This window comes from Streptopelia decaocto (genome assembly GCF_964273445.1).
Source record: "Streptopelia decaocto genome assembly, chromosome: 11".
Lineage (NCBI taxonomy): Eukaryota > Metazoa > Chordata > Aves > Columbiformes > Columbidae > Streptopelia > Streptopelia decaocto.
The window spans coordinates 7204377-7221376 of record NC_138666.1 but is presented as its reverse complement, the minus strand read 5'-3'; the positions used below and the strand labels follow the sequence as shown (position 1 = coordinate 7221376).

The 17000-nt window shown below is 49.2% G+C and overlaps 1 protein-coding gene across 1 annotated transcript; it reads left to right on the top strand.

Moving 5' to 3' along the window:
• Positions 1-7984: 7984 nt before the first annotated feature.
• Positions 7985-16807, top strand: MAP1LC3B (microtubule associated protein 1 light chain 3 beta). The gene is made up of 4 exons (XM_082062902.1): positions 7985-8139; positions 10818-10873; positions 13150-13256; positions 15089-16807. Exons 1-4 carry the CDS (start codon positions 8100-8102, stop codon positions 15261-15263), a joined length of 378 nt encoding a protein of 125 aa, XP_081919028.1. The 5' UTR covers positions 7985-8099; the 3' UTR covers positions 15264-16807.
• Positions 16808-17000: the final 193 nt, after the last annotated feature.

The window sequence follows — 17000 nt, the reverse complement described above, 5'->3', positions numbered from 1 at the left end:
CGGGCGTGCCCACCGCGCGGCGAAGCCAATCAGCGCCGCCTCCGCGGCCTCGCCACGCCCCCCCGGCAACGAACGTTAGCCACACCCTCCCTCACACAACCGTCAGCGCGGTCGCCCCCTAGCGAGCAGGAGGACCCACGTGCCGGTGGAGAAGTGTCCGTGGCCGGTAACGGCGTGCGCTGCAGCGCTTTGCCGGGCCTGCGGGTCTCGTTCCCGCCGCCCCGGGCACGGCCCACCCGCTGCCATTCGGTTACAGAAACAAAAAAACATTCCTTGCGCTGGAAACCCTGCATGGTCGCGGGAGGGGGATAAAAGGAGGAAACCACTCTTGCCCCGTGTGAGGATCGAACTCACGACCTTCAGATTATGAGACTGACGCGCTACCTACTGCGCTAACGAGGCTCCTCGATAACAACACTCCCGCGCAGGCCCCTTCAGCGTGTGCGCGGCCGGGCCCCTGCGGCTCCGGGGCCTTCCTGTGGTAGTTCTGTGCGGTGCTGCCCGAGATACCTCGAGTCTTCGGAAACGGCTCTTTTTCTGCAGGAGACGCCTGTTTTGTGCTTTTCTTTGTTTCCTTTTGTTTGTTTATTTATTTTGGTTTGGTTTTCCCCAAATTCATTCTTTTACTATGCTTTTCTGCAAGACAGACCTGACATTTTCTTGCAAATGGCTCCTCTTTCTCACGCTGCTCTGCAAAACAGCTGCATTCATGAGAGTCCTTCGGGGCTCCTGGACACCTTCATCCAGCTCTGCTGTCGAGGAATGCACTACAAGGGCTGCACTGAGGGTCTCAAGGCAGCGGTCACCATGACAATCAAGTGACAAACACCTAAATTGGAAGAAGACAGGAAAACCGACATTTAATTGGTGCAGAAAATCTCCAAACCTCACCGACATGAGATGTTTGGTTGTGTTGGACAGCCTGAGGATTTTACTAAAGGTCTAGTGAGCAACTCGTGTTGTCAGGGGGACAACACCCTGATTTCCAAGGATCTGGCTGGCCATGCATACGGGACCATGAGGTGACGAGTCCAGGCTGCAAGGCTTGTGGTATGGACAAAATTGCTACAACCACAGGATGAGTAAATGCAGAACTTACAGCCTGAGCCGCCACGTTCCATCCAGCACTGCCCATGAGCAGAGCGAGGATGTCATTTTTAATAGTCTGCTCATCCTTTGGGGCTTCAATGACAGACAGGTTTAGTGCTCATAATTCTGACTAAATTAATAAAGCTGCTCCAAACATCTAAAACAAGGTACATGGGCGATGAGTCACCCAAACCAAACATCGGTTGTTTAGAAATGTCTCTGTTTTCCACCTGTATTGAACCACATGATTTTTCCCCTGTGTTACAATGTGTGCAGCTGGTACTTTGAGTTTCTGACACAGCTCTAGAAGACCTTGTCATGTCTGTTTGTTTAGGAACTGATGGATTCATGGAGAGGACAGAAAAAGTACTGATGGCAAGGATTTTCGTGGGAATGAAACAAAAGATGTCCCTGGTGACATTGCCTCGAGCAGAAACTCAGCAGTGTATGGCACACACATGCTTTTCCCTCCTTTGTGTTTTCTATTTTTATCTGGACTTTTTTCTTTCTCCTTTTCCTCTGAGTACTCCTGCTGTTCCTCATCACCCTACAACCTTCTCTCTCTTTCCCTCACCCACCTGACCCTTATAACTTTATCCCCCAGCCTTGACTCTGCAGATGCTGAGCCACTGCATCCTCCTGCATCCTTCAGCCAGCAGACTTTCCTGCTGGTCCACTGCCCCTTGTTCCAGTCCAGCCCAGCAGAATCCAGGACAGCCCATCGTAGATCCACACCATTCCCACAGAGCTCCATCGCCCTGTGCCCTTTTCCTCGGATTAAGGGGGGAAAAGGGAAAAAGTCTGTCCTGCTCCATGATGCGCTGATGTCTCCTGGCAGGTAGAGAAGCCCAGCAAAGTCAGAGGCAATTTGACAAGTCCAAGAGCTCAGAGTGACCACATTTCCTCTTCCCATGGAGCAGAGAGGGGGAATCCGAGCCTCTCATCACACCAGAGAGGAGAAACAATCGTTTTGTCCACTCCAGGTTTCAAGATGGGACCAGAAAAGGTTTCCAATACTGTTCTTGTGGAGCATGACACACAGATACAAGCAGAATTTGGAGGCTGGGCATAGCGAAGGTCCTTGGAGCCCAGAAGGCAGAGAGCCCATGCAGAACAGGGTGCTTATAACTGAATATAACTTAAAACTTCAGCATTTACCGCCCTGTTATCAGACGGTACAATTGGCACTTTCTCCTCTGTGTTATTGAATCCATTATCTGAATCTACCAGCTTTATTTGTGACGATGGGGAAAGCACTAAAAGTGCATTATCATCATCTCCCATCCTCTGTGCTGCTACCAAGTGCCTGAGCACCTTTCTTTGTAAACATCACCAGAATAATAACCCAGAGCTTTCCAGTCCTGCTGTTCCAGGCAGGCAGCTTGCAGCCCTTACCCCAGGGCTCTTGAAAAAAAAGGATGTATCAAAAGGAGAAATGTCATTGTTTCATTTCCCTTCAGCAATTAAGGAGCTGATGCAGCTCCCGCTATAGTCAATTAGTCTTCACGCTCGCTCTAAAGGGCTTTGGATTCGTCCCAAAGTTAGTGTCCTCATTTTCTGTAATCCTGGAAGTGTTTACGCCTTCCCAGCCTCTGAGCGGGGATGAGCCGGCTGATGGTATATCCAGCCAATTATAACCTGAACAGCTAGGAAAGAATTATTTATTTTCCATTTGGCAAGAGGGACAGAAAAGTATGGCAAGGCAGGCTGAGACAGATGAACAAACCCTCTTTGCAAGCCCTGTTTGCCACACAAAGTATTTGCAGCATGTTTTTTTGGCACAAGCCTGCAGTGTGATTTGTGCTTTGTAATAAGCATCCTTGGAGGCAGGGCACTTTGAAGAGAGAATATTTCAATAGAAAGACTGAAGAATTTTCCTTTGTTTTTTTGTGATGCACACATTTTCATCTCAGATATTCTCCCCTTGCTATTGTAAGCTGGAAAAGAGCTCTTCTCATCCTGATTTTTAGTATTTCCCACCTTCTTCCTTTCTGTCTGGACACTGATCTCACCAGATTTTGCAGGATAAACTGATCAGCGGGCAGACTAGGCTCTTCTTGGAAAAGCCAGAGCACTGCAGAAAATGCTGCTGCTGACTCAGGAAAGGTTTTGCATCCTTCTGCTTTAGAGCTGAGCTCGGTGCCTCCTCTTTAACAAAAAGTGTATGATCTTTCTTCAACATACTGTCCTTGCAATGAGCTATTAGTGGATTTTACTATTATCTGTGGTCAAGAGCGCTTGGGATCACCAAAAACTTTATAGCACTTCAACCAGAAGGAGTTGTTGTTGTTCTTTCAGCTTTGGCCACGGTCCAGCCTGAACAATTTCATTGTGCCCAGCACCTCTGGCAGCTCGGCTCAGCGCACAGCAGCATTATCCCATTCAGGACAGATCACGGGACGGGCAGTCAGGTGTTTGAGATGCTATTTATTACTGGCTGGTCTGCTGAGCAATGGTTGTGCAATGGCAGGCAGCTCACTGAGCCTCTGTGTGCCTCAGTTTCTCATGGTGTAAATAAGGAGGGTGTTTACTGAAGCCACAGACTACGTAGTACCTGGTTAATATTTGATGTGTGGAATTGCTTGAATCCTAGGAGTATTAAAAATCAGTGGCAGACTTTGTTGCATGTTGTATATTCCACAATTTCCCTGTTATGCCTCCCATACTCACACTGTCGTTACTGCTTGCCAAGAGGTTATGGATCTTTTTGAGTGAAAAGTAGTACATAAACATAAGTTATTGTTGCTTACAACAACTGATTTACTGTATTTCCTTGTAAAACCAATGGCTCACATTTAAAACTTGATCCCGAAGCCAATAAATGTTTGCTGGAACAGCAGTAGCAGCAGTGACCGATGTTGGGGTTACGGTCCATAGCAATGATGTCTTGGGGAATACTTCTCGCAGGGGGAGTGCAATGAGTTTTTAGCCAAACATTCTAAAAAATGATGTTTTAGTGATGACGTTGCACACGTCTGTGTATTAGTATGGATTTACCATCCAGAAAAGCATCTGTCTGATTATCTCAAAAGTGTTATATTCCAAAAGTCTTGTGAAATAGGTGGCCAGATAGAGGAGAGAGACAGTGTCAGTGTTCCCACCCAGGGACAGGCTCATCTGTTGTTAGATCTCAGACAAAACCGACATAGGGAAAATTTTCCATGAGTGGTTTCTTTAGTTTCACTTTTCTCAAATTACACTTTTATATCCCCACAAAAGAGAGAGATTTTGCTATTCTTATCACTTCTTGCTAGAGTTTTCCTAACTCAGAAGGATACTTGCGTAGAGAAAATTGAAGTTTGGGAATTCGTTCCTAGGGTACTCAACAGCTTAAGAAAAATTAAAGATTAAAACTTCTCAAAAGAGTTATTTTAAGTCATTGCAAACAATTCGCTACAATCTGATTCTATCTGAAAATCTCCAATAATAGCTGAGTAATGGCTGCACAGTGTATTAAAAAAAAATCAAGGCCCACATTGATCTTTAGCTGAGCTAGCTCAATAAGAACAGTTCATGAGAAAATAACTGAGGGATTTTGATTCAGGTTTAAATGCAAGTTACTCTTAGCACAGTGTCCTTCCTTTTATTTTATGGGGGTTTTATCTCGGTGTTTCTGCTGAATTTAATACAGCTGACAGCTGCTGAGCTAATAGCCCCAGACACTGAAGTGCTGTCTGCCAGTGAGGGGGTAGCAATGCAGAGGAACAGCTTTGTCTATACACCGTAAAAAAACCTTTTCAGTATTATTTTACCAGAAAAAAATGAGGGAACGGTTTATACACTCACTTTGTTGTGGGGCAGCTCATATGGAAACTCGGTTTTCTCTGGCATTACTGGTAAGTGGGAGTTTTTCCCCAGGGAAATGCTGTAAATATCAGCTTGGGTTTGGAGTCACCATCCATACTGGCTTTTTAACAAAAATAAATAAATAAATAAATAAATAAATAAATAAATAAATAAATAAATAAATAAATAGGTTGGGAAAGCCTGTGTTTTTCTGTTTGTTTTCTCTTTTTTGTTTGCTTAATTCAGACTTAAGATTTAGTACATCCTGCTGTACAGGGTGCAGACATGAGGACCTGAGCTGGAATCCAACCCCAGCCTGTGCTCTAACCTGCTCTGTAAGTTTGGGCAAATCACATCTCTTTTGCTTCATGAAGAAACAGGGCTGACAGGTATTGTAAGAGATTATTACCTCATCCCTCTCCCTGAGATAAGAACAATTCTCCCTAAACTCTTCCGAACAGATGTTTTACTACTTTCCTGTTAAATAAAAGTATTGGATGGTGACTATTACACTGCTTTCCTAGGCAATTTGTTCTGGTGCTCAGCTATTCTTACCCTTAACCCAATGTCTAATTTCTATTGCCTTTTCCAAGGTGTAAGCTCATTATTTCTTGTCCTAGACTCACTGCATGCAGAGAAGAGCTAATTCCCTCCTGCTCTGCAGCAACCTCTTGCATATTTGAAGACAATGTAATGTCTCCTTCCAGTTACATCTTCCCCTCTTCAGACTAAATGCTTTATAAAGTGTTCTAAGACTAGAAAAAAAACACTCTGTGGGCTGGAGTTTTAAAGGGCTCTGTGCTAGCACAGTCACCAAGTTTGAAGCAAAAAGAATTTTCAAAAGCGTCATTTTCTCACCGGGGATGGAGAAGGGCGCTTAGGCAGAGCTGGTCCCAAAGCCTGTGTCCATGCTGTCGTCCCAACTGCGCCTAACACCTTTCTCAAGTCCAGACTCACCAACTGTCTGTGCTGTCGACACGCAGACACAGGGAAACGCTGAGATGAGGAGGGGAAGGTCAAGCGAGTCTCGGTGCGGATCTAAGTTTTCCTTCTCACCATCTCTGCGGATTATTCATGAGCGGAACATGCGATAGCCCAGCCTGTCAGCAGATACTCTGATTGTGGCTCTTCCCAAGCACCATATGGATGCTTTCAGCCTGAGCTGCAGCCTTGCCAACAGTTGGGAGCGTGGATGAAAAACCGCACGACACGCAGCACTTGGTATTGTTGGTCCTGCCACGAGGACTGACCTGAACACCCCAAAAAAACAAAGCTACATGGTTTCACCAGGGCTGGTCCTCCTGCCCACAGCCTCACAGCCCGTGGCGATCCCTGAGGTACATCAATTCTTCCTCAGCCCTTAAAATGTTTGGTGTTTTTTTTTTTTTTTAAAGGCAGTCATTTAAATAAGAAAGAATTATGTTGAAATGGATATTAGGAAAAAGATCTTCACAGAGAGGTTGTGAAGCATTGGAACAGGCTGCCCAGGGCAGTGGTGGAGTCGCCATCCCTGGAGGGGTTTAAAAGGCAAACAGATGACGTTCTTAGAGACACAGTTTAGCGCTAGAGTTACATTATGGTTGGACTTGATGATCTTGAGGGTCTCTTCTAACCAAGATGATTTTATTATTCTATGATTCTATGATCATCCATGATGTCTCACCTGCTGTCCCTGAGCAGTGATGTGACGGATGGAGCATTCATAGACCTTCGGGTTGTTTTTCTCTCCTTGGTTAGTCACATCTTTAAGTGTCTCATCCCATAATTACACAGCCACTGGAACTGTATGACCCTGAATCACAAAATTAGGTAACGAACCCTCATTCCAGCATAGGAGCACAGCATTACTCCAACTTTGATCCATCTTTCCACCCCCAAAAATACAACCCTCCTGATAATCTCAAAACTGCTTAGAAAATGTTCCTTCTCACTCTTCTTTCGATAAGGACACTGATGGCTGCAACTCCCTGTCCCTTCAGCCGCAGAAGCTGGATTGTATGGTGAGATTGTGTAGCCCTCTTGCTGCAAAATCATTCCTATATTTCAAAACACGGTGCCGGGAACATATGTGAGAGAAAGAGAAAGGAAGGCAGCTGAAAGTCTACAGCCAACAGCTTGTGTCAGAAAGCTGCTAAAGGAAGGAACAGTTGGGCATTTATAATCGCAGGATGAACGTGAGCAAACTTGGCTTGCGACCGAAATTGTTTGCGAGCTAATCAATTCCTGACAGACCGCACGAGGCCGGGTGGTGGGCTTCAAAGTGAACTGGAACACCTGCCCCTAAATTGTTTTTCCTTGAACGTAAACCTTGCCGTGGCCTCCTCGTGCTCACTTCTGTCTGTGCTGAAGGCAAACCGAAGGCTCGTCACTCAACTTGCACCTCTGCAGGGAGGCAAAGTCACTTAAGAGCACATGGTGTTGGGGGAGGACATGGCGGGTGGCTCCAAGGTGGCCATTGCTGTGTGTTGCTGAGGGAGAACACGGCAGGGCACTATGAGGCAGCCACGGCTTTGAGTTGCTGAGAGGAGGACATGTCAGGGTGCCCAACTGTGGCCACGGCTGTGTGTCCCTGAGAGGGGACCCTGGCAGAGCACTGCGGGGCAGCCATGGCCATGTGTCACTGAGGGAGGACATGGCAGGGTGGTCTGAAGCAGCCATGGCTTTTGCTGAGGGGGGACACTGGCAGGGGACTCTGAGGTGGCCATGGCTGTGTGTTGCTGAGGAGAGACACTGTGAGGACTCTCAGAGGCGGCCGTGGCTGTGTGTCACTGAAGAGGGACACTGGCAGGGCCCTCTGAGGCAGCCAACACCGTGTGTTGCTGGGGGAGGCACACGGTAGGGCTGAGGCAGCCGTGGATGTGTGTCACTGAGGGGGGACCGACAGGACTCTCTGAGGCAGCCATGGCCGCTTGTCTCTGAACGGGAACACTGGCACTCTGAGGCAACCACGGCTGTGTCGCCAGGGCGGAACACGACAGGGTACACCACGGCCGTACACCCCGCAGGGCGAGGCCCCGAGGCACAGCGCCCGGGCGCGGGGAGGCGGCGGGCGGCCCATCCCGCCACACTCAAGATGTCGGCGGTGCCCGCCCCGCCGTGACGCGCGATGTCAGCTGACGGCGGAGCCGCCGGTGGTGGCGGCGGGGGGCGGGCGCCGGCACTCGGAGTCGTCCGCCGCCGCCGCGCAGAGCCGCCGCCGGGCCTGAGGCCGAGTTGCCGCCGCCATGCCTTCGGAGAAGACCTTCAAGCAGCGCCGCACCTTCGGTGAGCTCTCCGGGAAGGGCCGCGGCGGGGCGGGGGCGCTGACAGCGCCCGCCGGCTGTCCCGGCCCCCTCCGGGCCTCGTCGCTCGGGCTGCGGGGGCGGCCGGTGGGACAGGCCGGCGGTGGCTGCCGTCGTTACGGGGAGGGATCGGCGAAGCGGGGAGCGCGCAGATCTCGTCAAGGAGCCGCGGAGACCCCCGGGCCGGGACCGGCTGCTGCTGCCAGCGGAGCTCCGAGCGGGCCCGGCCGCCCTGCCCCGCTCAGCGGCCGCCGGGCCCGAAGGGGAATCGCCGCCTGCTCGGGGCTGCGGTGGAAACAAACTGGGGCTGGTTCCGCCCCGGCAGCCGGGCCGAGCCCCCGCGTGGGGACAGAGCCGGGGAGTTTTGGGGCTGGGGGCTCCTGGAGGTCTCCTGGGGGTGTCGGGTGTGCGGGAGGTGGTGAGGCTGCACCAGGGTGAGCTCAGCGCTGGCAAAGGAGCCAGGGGTGGAGAGATGGTTCTCTCTCCCGCATCCATTATCGACGGCGGAATTCCCAAGAGCCTGGAAAACATCACTTGTGTGTGTGCCAGGAGCCGCGGCCGCCCCGTGTGCGGCTCCGGCTGCGCCATGGGCAGAACTGGGCTCCGCTGGGTTGGTACCAGGCGCCGTGTCAGGAATTCTCTGCCCAGGGAGCTGCGAGCAACCGGGATGTCTAAACCCTCTGTCTCCAGCTATTGAGAACTAGCAAGGCATGGAGAAGAGCTGTGTAATGACGGCTGGGGAAATGAGATTAGGCTTTTTTTCTAGAAGGAACAGCCTCGGTAGAGCGGTGCCAGTGCTTCTTTCTGTGCTTAGGATGGGACCAAAGCAATCCAAGAGCTCGGGATCTGCTCATGTGTGTCGGCGAGGCAGGCTGAAACGCGCTGAGGGTAACGAGAACTGGCAGCGTAACCTATTTCTGCGTGAACTATAAAATCCTGTACATAAAATGGAATTGGTGGAAGTAATTGATCCAGATTTTCTTTTCCTTCTGCTGTTGGGTTAAAGTCAAGCTGCTTAAGAGAGCTTTCTGGTGAGCCCACCCTTGTCTTGGCTGTTCTATTAAACCTAAGCTGTTCTCCGTGTTGAAGCAGAGGGAATTCTGATCTAATGGAGCCTGTGTTTAAGCTGCCCCTCTTCTCGGAGCCTTCCAAAACTGTTTGTTGACCCCATGGGCTGTCAGCAGCCTGTGTTGCAGGTATTAAGTTCAGCTAGGATGGCAGCCAAGCAGTTGCCGCCGCAACTAGTGTCGTCAGAGAACAGTGTTTATCTGTGGCTGACTGCAGCCTGATTTTGAACACACCATCTACAACAATCTCAATGGTTTGTCCGGGTTATGTTCCTTCTACTGCAGGGAGTGCTGCTGAATAACGTTGCTGTGAACAGATCTGTTTCAGTTGAAAAGTTAAACGTTTCTGTGGTTGCTGGGTTGACAGTTGGTCTCATTCACTCCCCGTATCTCTTGTGTTTCTGGTTAATCTTAAAAAGTATTTTAATTAGCTAGTAATCTCTGCCCCTGAGGTGTTAGTGCTGGTCTGTAGGAGCGAGGCTGGGGCTGTGCAGCCGGGTGAAGGCTTTGCATTCCCCTCGCCTTAGTGCTGCTTGATTCACCTCCAGCTTAAAACCGTGATTCACGTGAGTTGCATTTCCTTCCCGGGCTCTTCAAAAGGCTCATTTGATGCACGCAGATGAACTAATGGGGAGCTGAGTGACGTTACCGCTGTGTGACAGGACAGGCGCTGCGTCCTATGCATTAACACACCAGCACAGAGGTGGGTCAGCGGGTGCTGATCGAAGCCCTTCGCCTCCCGTGAGCGGCACCTCTCCCCGGGCAGGTGTCTGTTAAAGCCGTGATGCAACGCTAAATCTTCTCTGAAAGGTGTTGATAAGATGGAGACGGCTTGGAAAGCCCCAGCCTGCAGAAAAGAACTGGAGAGGTTAAAACTGAGTTCACTGAATGTGAAAGTAGGGTGTAAGCAGATGCAACTGCCTCTGAACGCAGCCGTGTCTGTTTGCTTTGGCTCGGATGTACTTTAGCCTGGTTTATAATATTGGTGCTGTTAATATTTATGTCTGAGGAGAGGTGAACTTTATCCTGAAAACTGGCATGGAGCGCAGTGAAATGTCCAGGTACACAAGGAGCTCCCAGCAGCTTCTGCGACAGCGGGTGCGGCAGAATCAAAATAGAAAACTGGAATTCAGTAACACGAGAGCACACGACGAAAGCTGATGCTGCCGGGCTCCGGCTGCTCCTGGGTCTCAAGTAATTGTCGACAATTTCCTCTTCTGGGATCTCGCAGAAATCGTGCAGGATATTCAGTCATTAACTTCGGGGGTGTTATTTGATACCGTGAATTTATGAGATTAAGTGTCTACTGTAGTGGGGAGAAAATGAAGGGGGATGCTTGTGGGGGGGGTGCATCTCCTTTAACACTTTCTAGGCAGCGTGCAGTGCTTGTCACCTTGGGTTAAAGAGCGAAGTATCACCTGTCAGAGGAGACGTTTTACTTGTGACAGTGCTGTCCCAGTCCAAAACTGCTTGGCCTGAATTTGCCTTTGTGGCCTTTACTAACAGGCAGCCCCTCTCTTCAGTGGTGGAAAAATAAGGTAATAACAGCATTAAGTGTGGATGTTTGAACAGATTTTTTTTTAATCTCTTGCAGAGCAAAGAGTGGAAGATGTACGACTGATTCGAGATCAGCATCCAACTAAAATACCAGTAAGTGTGGTTCTTTCCATTTTTCACTTCAATTTCCAGTCTGGTTTTCTTTTTTGTAGTTAGAAACCTGTAAAAGAGCTGTCCCAATGTGAGACCAAATGAAAATCTGGCTATTCTGGGTCATTAAGCCTGGATTTCAGAAACATTCTCAAGACAGTAACTGGCAGTCAGCGTGGCGGCGCAAGGTGCTCGCTGGGGAATGGAGAAAAAGAGGTTTCCTACGTACTGAAGTCGCGGGTTGTAATTTCAAAGGCAACCACACCCAGCTGAGCTCTGAGATTCGCCTGAGTGTTCAGCTCTTCTCATCTCAGAAATGCTGCTTGGCTGTCTAACCCACAAACCTCCCCTTGAAAAGCAGAGCAGCCCTCACCTTGTCACTTTTCTGTAGCTGGTCAGCTCTAGACGCTGCCTGAAGTTTTATTTTCTTTTATTTATGGCGTCCTCAAGGTTATGAATGCAAAGCAAAGCATCCTAGGAAGCAGAAGACATGGATCATGTTCTTTTTGCTCCACAACTGGTGGGCTTTGTGTGACGGCTGTCAGCGCAGTAAGCGATAAATAGAACTGTCTTTATTGCCACTTGGTGGAACAGGGAAGGTCTCAGGAGATCTTGGGGGGCAGAAGAGAGAAATTAATCAGACCCGTTAACCGTTGGTTCTCATTGCTGAGAGCTGATGATCCTTGCGAGTGGAGATTCTTGTGTGAACAACCTGCGTGCAGACTGTCAGCAGTTCTGCTGCCAGTTCATTAACGGAAGCGGTTGTCACCATATCAAATCGAAACCGAAAGGTTTTCAGCTTTTCTTGAGCTTTAAACTACTTCATCTCAAAGCCACTGCTGCTGGTTTTCTGTGCTGTTGGGCATGGGAACAAGTAATAATTTATAGCAGAGATTTTCTGCCTTTGCTGGAATGTGCAGTTTTCCCCAAAGGCCCTTTCCTACCCAATCTCTTTCCTGACAGCAGGTTGCTTTCTCACCCACCTTCCACAGATCACTCAGTTGTCCCCAAGCTCTGTGACCACAGATCGAAAGCCATCGATTTAGAGCGAAGCTCTCGTTTTTAAGTCAGCCGTGGACATATTACTAGCAAAAAAGAAGTGCAGAGGTACCTAAGCAAGCGGCTGAAGATGCGGTGATGCAAATCCCAGCTGTGGCAGAGCCCTGCTGGGATCCCTCAGGGCTTGTTGTGGTTGTCCATGTCTTAGCCTGAGTCATGGCCTCGTTATTGTCATTAGCAGCTCTGGATGAGATCAGATGCAACGTCACACTCGATGCTAAATCCCTCCTGTGCTGTCAACATCCTTCATTTTGCTGTTGGAAATATTCCCTATACATTATGATCTACCTTTATAAAAGTAGTATTTTTTTTCCAGAATGAGCCAGCATTTATTGAAACCGGTGTAAGGAAGTCTTTCTCTGATAATTAATTAAATTTGCTCAATATCTCTTCACCTATGCAGCTTCTGAATATCAACATAGCCAGACCCCGTGAGCGTGGCAGCAATCCAAGCGAATGGTGTCACGTAGCTACCGCTGATTTAAAAACAACAAAACCCACGTGGCTGTGGAAACGGGAGTGCACGAATTCTGAGATCATTTCTTAAAAGCAGGAACTACACACAGTTGCTGGGCAGGGTGCTGCTTAAATTGGCAAATCTGCCATTTCCTCCTGAATTTGGTAGTTACTACATAACAATCTTGACAGAATTACTGGTTCCTAAGCTAAGTCTTGAGATTAAGGAGGAGGAAATTCTCTCCTTTGAGGCTTTATACCTTTCAAAAGTAGCTTTCATGTGTTAGAGGAATGATGGGAGGTGAATGGAATAGCATAGTGATCTGGAAGGGCGATTCTTAGAAAGAGACGGCCTGAAACTGGAGAAATCCTTGTGGAAACTGCTTGAGTTTGCAGCCCAGGCGCCTTAGTCAGCCACTGTGAGGTATCAGAGGGGCACGCGCTTTATTTTTGCTTGGGTTTCCTTGTTGCTGGGTAGTTCAGTGCTCTATTAAATGATTCCAGCAAACGAACTGTTCCAAAACTGCACTGCAGCTGTTAAATCCCTGTCACCCCTTCATGCCGGGACATGCAAACAGAACAAGAGGGGCAGGGGAATAATGTTAATTTTCCTTTTCAGATTCGGGACGCTGCCTTCACAAATGTAGAGAAATAGATTTGAGCATAAATTTTTGTACCTTGCTGTGTGTAAAACGAAGCAGGAGAGACGAGGGCACCAGACACCTTTTCACATCTTCTGCTCCTTTCTGTTTGTTTCTTTTTAGGTGATCATTGAACGGTACAAGGGAGAGAAGCAGCTTCCAGTTTTGGATAAGACCAAGTTCCTGGTGCCGGATCATGTCAACATGAGTGAGCTAATCAAAATTATCAGGTAGTGTGCTGGGATTTCAGTGCAAGCTGCATCAACCTCATGCTTTGTTAGTTCCCCACCTGCTGTGTGCAGCTGGGAACTCTTTAAATGGAAAATTCATCTAATAAGCCCTTGGTATCGTCACTAGGACAAATTCCTGACAAAAGCTGAGCTGTTAGTCTGATTTCCTGAGAAATAACAGCTTCCCAGAGGTAGTGGGGGGATTCTGGGGCCATGAATCCCTGTCTGACATGGGTGCCTAGGGCCCAGGGCCCCAGTGCTTCCCACCGGGCTATTTTCAGATGCTTTTTTTGGTGTTGTGCCTGGGAGTCCCTCTCCTACCCGCTGGAGGGGGAGTTCGGGCTCAGAGCCAGAGCTCTGAGCTGTCGCTTTGGGTTGATGTTGGCATCCTTTGATCGTGGAATGAGGTTTCCCTCAGTGACAGCGTTGAGGCCCGAAAAAACACACGTTCAGACCAGCATCTTGCCGTCCCAGACTGCGGCTCAAGTGCCGCTTTGTGCCGGAGCTCGAGCTTTGCTCGCAAGAAAAGGCAAAGGGGAAATAGCCCTGGAGTGGAAGTTGTGTGGTATAGAATTGCGGTCAGAAATGCTGCTAGAAGGGCATTTCTCCTGGCTTGATGTCAAGGAGGAGTATTTGATTAGCAAGAGCTCTCAAGCGGTAAACTTGGAGGTCAGCAGCAAACCAGAGTTTGCTTTTTGTCAGACACGGTGTAGCAGCGAGTCAGTTCTTGGAGGCCACAAGCTGTAAAACCTGAGAGTTGTCCCAGGTGTCCAAACAATTCCCTCCCTCAGAGTTTGTACAAAAACTGTCGCAAGTGAATCCCAGCTCTTACACGAGCAGGAGAGTTTTGGACACGGGAACCAGATTGCTCAAGTCTTCCAGAATTTCTCATGAACATGAAAGGCCCCTGGGCAAAAAGTTTAACAGCAAAGTGAAGGATTTTTCCCACCTTTTTCTTTTGGCTTTATTTAGGTGACTTGGTAGCAGCTGGACTTGGTCTTCGGCCAGCTCCTCTGCACAGAGCAGAGCTTGTCCTCACGGAGCTGCTGCCGCTTAGCTGGGTGAGCAGAGCCTGGCTTGGGAAGGGTCCGTTCCCGGCTGTGCCTGGAGGTTCAATAAATCCTTTCCAGCTGCCGTTGCGCCTCAGCAGCGAGCAGAAGCGGCAGGAAGCTCTTCTGATCTCTTGTTCTTTCCTTCTTTTCTGTGGTTGCACCTCCACATATCCGAGTTCCTCCCGCTCACTTGGTTTGTGAAGCAGGAGCTGCTCTCTGCAGACCGGCTGCCAGCAGGCAGTTCAGCAGAAATAACCCATTTCCCCTCAACTGGAACGAACAGTCCAAGGGGACACCCCACTTAGATGTTCTCTGTGAGTCTGTAGCTCTCCGAGATGAGAAGAAGCGGCCTCAAGTTGCGCCAGGGGAGGTTGAGGTTGGATCTTGGGAACAATTTCTTCCCCAAAGGGCTGTCAGGCATTGGAACAGGCTGCCCAGGGCAGTGGTGGAGTCACCATCCCTGGAGGGGTTGAACAGATGGAGATGAGGTTCTCAGGGACATGGGGCAGTGCCAGGGCTGGGTTAATGGTTGAACTCCATGATCTTGAGGGTCTTTTCCAACCGAAATGATTCTATGAGTCTATGAATTTAACACAACCTCGAGGTGGGAAGCACATCCCTTCTGCAGTGGTGGGGCTGCTTTGGGTGGGGCCATCTCACTGCTGTCGGTGGCCAAGGACTTTCTTCTGCCATCTGTCCTAAAACCTTTGTTAACCATGAGTGGAAATGCTTTGTCGTGACTGTGAAACTCCTTCCCCCCTCCCCGGCCTTTCCCCCCAGGCGACGCCTGCAGCTGAACTCCAACCAGGCCTTCTTCCTCCTGGTGAACGGCCACAGCATGGTGAGCGTCTCCACCCCCATCTCCGAGGTGTACGAGAGCGAGAAGGACGAGGACGGGTTCCTGTACATGGTGTACGCCTCTCAGGAGACTTTCGGAGTGCAATCTTCCGTCTAAGACACGCAGGTGGCTTCTAGCCTAGGATTTGGGTTGACCCTTGGCCATCACCCCCACTCTTCCCCACACACACCCCAGGGAAAGACACGGATGTCACCTCTGCTCTCGGTCCCTTAGCGTAGTCTCGCTTTAGCAGGTGTCTCATCTTACCTTGCCTTGTTTGTGACTATTAAACAGTACAGACGAGCACCTCCAGCTTCGAAACCTGCTGTAATATTCCACACAGGCACATTTACATTTCTGGACTTGACGAACGGAACCCGATTGTGCATGTGACAATTGCAAATAAAGGGACATTTGATTGACTTTAAAAAGCAAACAGGCACCAGGGAGGAGCTCAAGTGTTTCATGTGGAAAACCTCCCTATGATTCCTTAATATTCTTTTTTTTAAATGGGAAGGCTTTTCACGAGAGCAAATATGGTTTAATGTTCCAAAGCGGAGCTTTGTCTCGGGCAGCTCGAAGAGACGCGTCAGCGCTGCAGGGAGTTAAGGTGAGGGCTTGGGGTGAGCTGGGGGAGTCCAACTCTTCTTGTCTCTTTTATTTTTTTTTCGCAGCACCATAAACTTAGAAATGGTGCCAGTTTCTGAAATACTCTTTACCAAACACCACAGCTTTATTGTAGTTTTTAGGAAGTGTTTAACTGTAAAATACGCACCTGGATAGGTAACGTTGAAATAAACTCCCGTCTGTGCTGAATTCCCAAGGCCTGTGTGTTCAGTGAGACACTGGTGTTCGATGGGCTGCTTTCCAAAAGCTCATCCCCCCCAGCCCGAGGGTTTGCGGTTCCCCAAGGTGTCAAGGGACAGGGGCTGGCGGGTCCGTGGCGGTGCCACCGCGGCACCAGCAGCGCCCGCATCGCCCCCTCCGCACGGCGCATCGCACCGGGACACGGGGACACGCCACTGGGACCCCCAGTCGCTTTTACCACCGCGGGGGGATCGGGGAGAACCGCTTTTAGAAGCAGCTCGCGCCCAGGAGTTGAGAGTTAACGAACAAATTATTATTTTGATTTTTTTTTTCCATCACTGCCGCCTGCCTGGGGTTTGGAGCAGCGGTGGCGGCACCGTCCCGAGCGGGGACGCAGGACGGCAGCGCGTAGGACCTGTGGTTTATTCCCTCTCTAGAGTCATTGTCACGTGGAGCGTAGCGGGATGAGATTTCTCTTGTATATTATGTGTCTGTGAACTAACCCCACCTGTTACTGGAAGCTAACTCACTAGAACGGGGGAAAAAGAAGCAATACTGCTGTGTCTTGGCACTCTCAGCTCAGCAAGGTGTACAGTTTGTACCGACGACACCTCTTTGCATGCATCTCGGTCACAGTGCTTCTGATTTTTTATTGTTCTTTGTGTTTTTACTCCAACGTAAACTTTTAAATGCAGCTTGTTCTACGTTTAGTTTTGTCCGTGTAAGAAATTGTTCAACTCATAACTGACAACCATACTTGTAATTACGACGTGATCGACTGATATTCCTGTACAAATGTTGCTTTTTTTAAAAATTAATACAGTGCTGATATGGATGGATTACATCCCTACTTATTTATGGCTTGTGTGGTTCTTTCTAGACATTTGTCTCCATTGAGTCTCTGTAGGGAAGGGCACAGAGGTCTGTTCCACCAGCTCTGGGATGCACAAGGTGCAAAACTTGAGGCCAGGATGGTGAGTGAGGAGATTTGTGACTCAGCAGCACGTGTCTGTGGGTGGCCAGACAGCAAAAGTAATAAATGGAATT

Bases quoted from the DNA above. Each gene is read 5' to 3' on its own strand.
- MAP1LC3B (XM_082062902.1), top strand. From the start codon at position 8,100: ATGCCTTCGGAGAAGACCTTCAAGCAGCGCCGCACCTTCG. The intron at 10,874-13,149 runs GTAAGTGTGGTT...GTTTCTTTTTAG, and splicing joins AGCATCCAACTAAAATACCA to GTGATCATTGAACGGTACAA. The intron at 13,257-15,088 runs GTAGTGTGCTGG...CTTTCCCCCCAG, and splicing joins GAGCTAATCAAAATTATCAG to GCGACGCCTGCAGCTGAACT.